General features: G+C 35.3%; 1 protein-coding gene across 1 annotated transcript; it reads right to left on the reverse strand.

Annotated features, from left to right (window-relative positions):
- Positions 1 to 151: 151 nt before the first annotated feature.
- On the reverse strand, positions 152 to 1,684 carry LOC107803211 (protein phosphatase 2C 37-like). Its single transcript, NM_001325735.1, is given in 3 exon segments — positions 152 to 677; positions 782 to 1,099; positions 1,192 to 1,684. Coding segments are annotated over 3 exon segments (1,251 nt in total). The 5' UTR covers position 1,684; the 3' UTR covers positions 152 to 236.
- Positions 1,685 to 6,000: the final 4,316 nt, after the last annotated feature.

Raw genomic sequence — 6,000 nt, forward strand, 5'->3', positions numbered from 1 at the left:
AGACAGTTGGAGAAATCAGATTTATACAATTTCTATCTCCATTTTTTCTAAAATATTACTAGATCATAATAGCAGCTTTGCTCATAAATCATAGTAAATCATAACAACCCATGTTAAATCCTAACAATTTAAGTTTTCTTCTTTAAGAAAACCCTCAAGGTAAATTACTAGATACGTACAACCTTAGAAAATTGAAAATCAATAACAAAAATATACACTTAATCCTTATAATAATGTTATAAATCTTTTCTTAAATCAACCACGACAACGCTAACATTATCAGTACTGTGCCTAGCCAAGGCCAATTTAGTCAAAAGAATTGACGCATCTGAACACAACTGGTCGGAGCTTTCTCCGGCTCCGGTCACAGTGACGTCATTTTCCGGCGAACCATGCGGGGATGGTGGCTTCCTTGATTGCAAGCACATACGAGCCACACCACAAGCGGTCTCGTTCGAGACGACATCCCACAATCCATCGCTAGCTAATATCAAACACTCGTCCTCTTCGGTTCTTTCCGTTATAGTCACCTCCGGTTCCGATATAACATATGGTTTCAAGTAATTGTCACCAATTGCTCGTGACATGGCTAAAACTCCAAGAACCCTTGGTCCATCCCAATATATAACACGACCACCTGCTTCTTGTATACGATTCAATTCATCTGGTCGATCCGGCTACAATAGAAACACAGCATAGTTATAAGAGGGCGGCCCAATAAAATTAGTAGCGTAAAATCAAATTTTATAAACTTATGAGAGGTATTGAATCTATGTCTCACCTTATGATCGATGGAAAGAGGAATCGCGACGCCATTTCTGCAAAGGACAGCACGAGAATCACCGCAATTGGAGACGATGATCTTCTCAGGAGTAACCACTGCAACAACAGCAGTTGACCCAACGGCATCACACTGTGGAGTCTGAAGTTCGCACCTACAATTTGACCTCGATCCACCTAAAGCTCCACTCGAATAGTGGACAACTTCATTATCCATTTGAGAGAAGCTTTTTGTCATCACTTCTTTCCACTGGGTTTCCCCTTTCTCCACCTCGTTTTTCACTATCTCGTGCATTCTATCTTTGCATTTCATAGCCACCTATAAAAAAAAAATCAAACAAGTTCAGCAAAACTACAAACAAAAGAGAAAGAGGGAATAGTTCAGATTCCAATTTGCAAAACATTTCTTACATGTGAACAGCCGTGCCCGTCGTATACACCATAGAAATGTAAACTGTTTGAATTTTCATTTTCTCCCTTGCAAAACGAAGGGTGAACTGCTACTGCATCTTCCATGTCGCGTCGTCTTCCACATACAGAAGTTATACCAAACTTAGACAGATTATTATCACCAGCAACAACCTCAACACCATCAACTTTAACAGACGAAACATCAGATTCCGACAGATCCAAAGGTTTAGCGTCAAATTCTTTCTCTGCTACCTTCTCCGTTACACTTAACGGAGACGTCAATGAAATCGTTACACTAGTTTCCAACTTCCGTCTCTTGCTTTGATCTACAACTTTCTCCACTTTGTGGCGTTTTGTTCCGTTTTCCAACGGCGGAGCTAAACGGAACTGATGGATTTCCATACGACGTCGTCTTGCAGCTTCTGAACTTGGCTCAACTGGAGTTGTAGCTTCTGTTTCAGCTAAATTAACACCACAACACATCCCAGCCATTATATATCAAATTTACTCTTTTATTACAATTTCACGAGAAAATATTTTTTGAATAAATAATAAAGCTGACAATTAATCAATGAGAAGAGATACGAGAAATCTTTGGGGAGTAGACAGGAGAGGACCCATAAAAATGAAGCTTATAGGTACAGAGGAAAGACCAAATTATAGTGGGGCTAATTTCGGGCAGCTGCCCGTCACCGTCCAGGGCAGAGTTTGACACGTATAGTTGTTATGACGTAGGATTCTCAATTGAAGACACAGATCTTGACCGTCCATTTGTTGACAGATTAAGACCACGTGTGGATCAGATTTTATAATAAAAAGTTTACGTGGGCCAATGAGAGAGCGACAACACGATTAGCTTGCTGTTCTGACACGCATGTGGTACTTAGGACAACCACGCCGATTATTCGCCTTTCGATCAAAAATATATTTTACCTTTCTCTTTTAGGAATATGAAACGTGGCACGATCGTAGAGTACGAGATTGTATTTGCTCTACACGCCTTTTCTAGCGTTTGACAAACACCACCTTTGTAGGTAAAAGGTCAACTAAGGGCGTAAACTTAGTTCTTTAATTTGTCTCTTATTTCTTTTGGTTTTCCTCATTTTTAATAAGGAATTATAACTTAAATACGTTTAATATCACCATGTTATGTGAGTAGTTCCTCTGTTCCTTTTTACGTGCTTCTAGACTCAGAGTTTTGTTAAGAATTTTAATCTTATGTTTTCTCAATTTTAGAATAATGATTTTTTATTTTTGTATGACTTTTATACTGTCGTGATCTTTTTAACATTATTGTAATTTTACTTTTTTTAGTCAAGCGTGTATCAAAAATAACCTCTCTACTTTTAAAAGTATAAGGGTAAAATTCACATACACACTATCTTCATCATACTCCACTTGTGAGATTACACTGAATTTATTGTTACTGTCGTTGGTCTTTTCAAAAGAGTATTTTCTTTCTATATTCATAAACAATTTTACTTTAAATTTCTTACTTTATACTTAATAAGATAATTTTTAACCACATAAATATATATTTGGATAGCAAATTTATTTTGTGTTTACTCAAATGATGCCACATAAACTATGCTGGGAGAGTAATTTCATTGTGAACTAGCAGTAATAAAAATTGTACACATTATATTCAAAATAAATTAAGAACAATGCTCAACTAAGGGGAGCGTGAGACACACGCCCATGAGATTGCTAGTGGGAATAGAAGCTGAATGTTGCATTAATTCTTGGATATCACTCCAGTTGTGAAACACTAAAAGCGTCTACGTAACAAGCGGAGATATTAGAAAAGAAAGTAGGGACCACATATGTCAAACATCAAATTGACGCTTAGGACAGAATATCTGAAGTTTGATCATCCCAGAAAACTCAACACGTGTCTCTAAAAACTTTCTCATCTTGCTATTTTACTCTCTACTCGACACGTTTGGAGCTTTCTTATTAAATTGTGCCAACCCCTCACTATTTTGGAAATGGCAAAAAGTGAATTGGGAGGATGTATCTTAATTATTGATTTTTCGTTCGATGTTTTGTCGCGTAAGACTTATTTAAGAGGACCTAACATCGATTTTATTTTTTATACTCAAAGTTGGAATTAAGAATAAAGAAATATCATCTATTTTATTATAATCCTGGTTAGTGGAGGGTATATTTCTTACTCACCCAATCTATCTATCGAGCGGGTAAGCGAGACATAGCTTTTATAGCTGTTTTATCTGTTTGAAGTCGTTTAAACCAGATCAAATACTTGTTGAAGAATAAGCCGATGACTCACCCACCTTATATTTCTTCTATTTTAATTTGTATGACCTTATTATTTAAAATACATGAATATAAATTAAAAAGTGTCACATTAAATAAAATAATTAAAAAATAAGATTTTGGGTTTAACTTATGTGACACTGTTCATTATAACAGACTAATATATTTATATTTAAAAATAATTTAAATTAAAACTTCTTATATTATTTTTATTGAAAAGTATTACTAGCATAACATAAATTTGATGATGTATTTAAAATCGTATATTCAAAAGTGTTATATCCAGAAGTTTCAGAAAAAAGTCATTTTCTTCTTAAATTCAGTAATGAATCAAACACGTCACGTATGTTGAAAAAGAGAAAGTACTACACATCTGAAATTTAAATTTAAATGACCTTCTCTTAATGTTTTTCTTTTTGGTTCCCATTAATGTTTACTAGTTGGGTTAGTCCGGGCCGTGTCCGGGCCCGATAACCGTAGCTGATTTCAAATGTTTTAGAAATGCCTAAGATGATTTTCTAAATGAGTATGGTTTGCTAATTTTTCGAATTCTTTGTTATTGTTCATTTGTTCTTTGCAAATATCAAATTGAGATATAAAAAATAATACTGCTGTAAATAAAGGTATTGTGACAATATTAATTGGAACAATTAAGATTGGAATCACTAATTACGTCTGCATCTATCCAAGGCAAACCAACAAAGAGCAAAGTACTAGAGAGCTCGATTAATCATCAAAACCTAGCTATGGGTTCTCCATACCTAGCTATGGGTTCTCCATGTAATTATAAAAATACTTTTAACCATTTGATTTCATGTATCACTATCTAAATTCCAAATAGTTTAGTTACTTTAACTATCTAACTGTTATATCTAAGTTTCAATGATAACAAGTGTACAAAATTAATACGTATCTACTTACAAGTGTACAAAACTAATACCTATTTACTCTCTTGACCGTAGAGAACAAGGCATCAACCGAAGGGAAATCTTCTAGTTCGTGACTATGATCTATTTCAAATGAAGGATAAAGAATCAGTGGAGGAAATGTTCTCGAGATTCAGCAAAATCCTTGGAGATCTAAAATCCTTTGGTAGACCAATAAAAAATAGAGAACAAGTCAGGAAGATCCTCAGAAGCCTACCCACAATCTGGCAGCCCAAAGTTATTGCTCTGGAATGTCAAGACCTTGACAAAATATCCTATGATGAACTTAGAGATGATTTAATTGCCTTTGAAAAAACTCACTTGGACATGCAAATTCAACAAGAAAAGAAGAAAGCAATAGCTTTTAAAGCGATTGTGGCTGAACCAGAAAATGATGAAGAAGAGGAAGAAGGAGAACAGGATGAAAACATAGCCATGCTTTCTCAAGTTGTAGCTAGCACGATGAGGAAGAATAGATTCAGCAAAAGAGGGAAATCAAACTTCAGAAGAGGAAGGACAAACAATGAAAATGATAAAAATAATGGAAGATGCTATGAATGTGAAAAATATGGGCACATTCAAGTTGATTGTCCCATACTGAAGATAAAACTCAGCAGGAACTTTTAAAAGAAGAAGTCTTTTGGAGCCTCGAGTGATGAAGAAGAATCTGACCTTGAAGAAATTGCAAAGATGTGTTTCATGGTCATAAAAGAAGATAGCAATGAGGACTCTGGTGAACTCGGTCTTATGGAAGATGAGGGAACTAGTGAGGTACGTCTTCCTACTTGTCCTAACTGTTGTGAACTTTAAGAATTTATTAATATTGCTCTTGCAGATATTAAAAGAGTTCTAAATGAACTCAGAAAAATTCAAAGAGAAAAAAAAGACTAGGCCTTGAAACTGGAAGTGTGTGAAATTGAACATGACATGCTTCAAGAGGCAATAAATGAACTTTAACTTCAATTGAATGGATTACAAAAATCCACTAGTACAGTTCTGTCAAGTCAAATTCGACCACTCCTTTCAACTATTTGATTAAAACTATAAACCTTTAGGCATGCTCTTATTGTGGTAAAAATGGTCACAACACTAACCAATGTAGGAACAAAATCAGAGCAGAAAAAGGCTCTGAAAATCCCAATAAACCGTAGTAGTTTTATTGTGGAAAATGTGGTCACACTTCTAACCATTGCAGGTTTAAGGACAACAGGAGATAGGTCTAGCGACTTAAATCCTCTAGTCAAGCTAACACTCAGAAATCTAACCATTCAAGACCCAAGCAGGCTTGGGTACCTAAAAATAAGTAATCTTATTTTGCAGGAATACCGCAAGAAGAATCGAAAAGGAAAATGGTATCTTGACAGCGCGTGTTCCAGACATATGACTGATGACAAACAATTATTCAAAACAGTCACCAAACTAGATGGATGAACAGTTACCTTCGGAGATAAATAAAAAAGAAATGTTATTGGAGTGGGAAAAGTTTCCCTTAGCTCAACATGCGATGTGGACGAAGTATACCTGGTTGATGAACTCGGTTACAATCTTCTTAGTATCAGTCAACTATGTGATCATGATTATGAGGTTCATTTTAAGAAACATGGCT

Source organism: Nicotiana tabacum, chromosome 13 (genome assembly GCF_000715075.1).
Source record: "Nicotiana tabacum cultivar K326 chromosome 13, ASM71507v2, whole genome shotgun sequence".
Taxonomy (NCBI): domain Eukaryota; kingdom Viridiplantae; phylum Streptophyta; class Magnoliopsida; order Solanales; family Solanaceae; genus Nicotiana; species Nicotiana tabacum.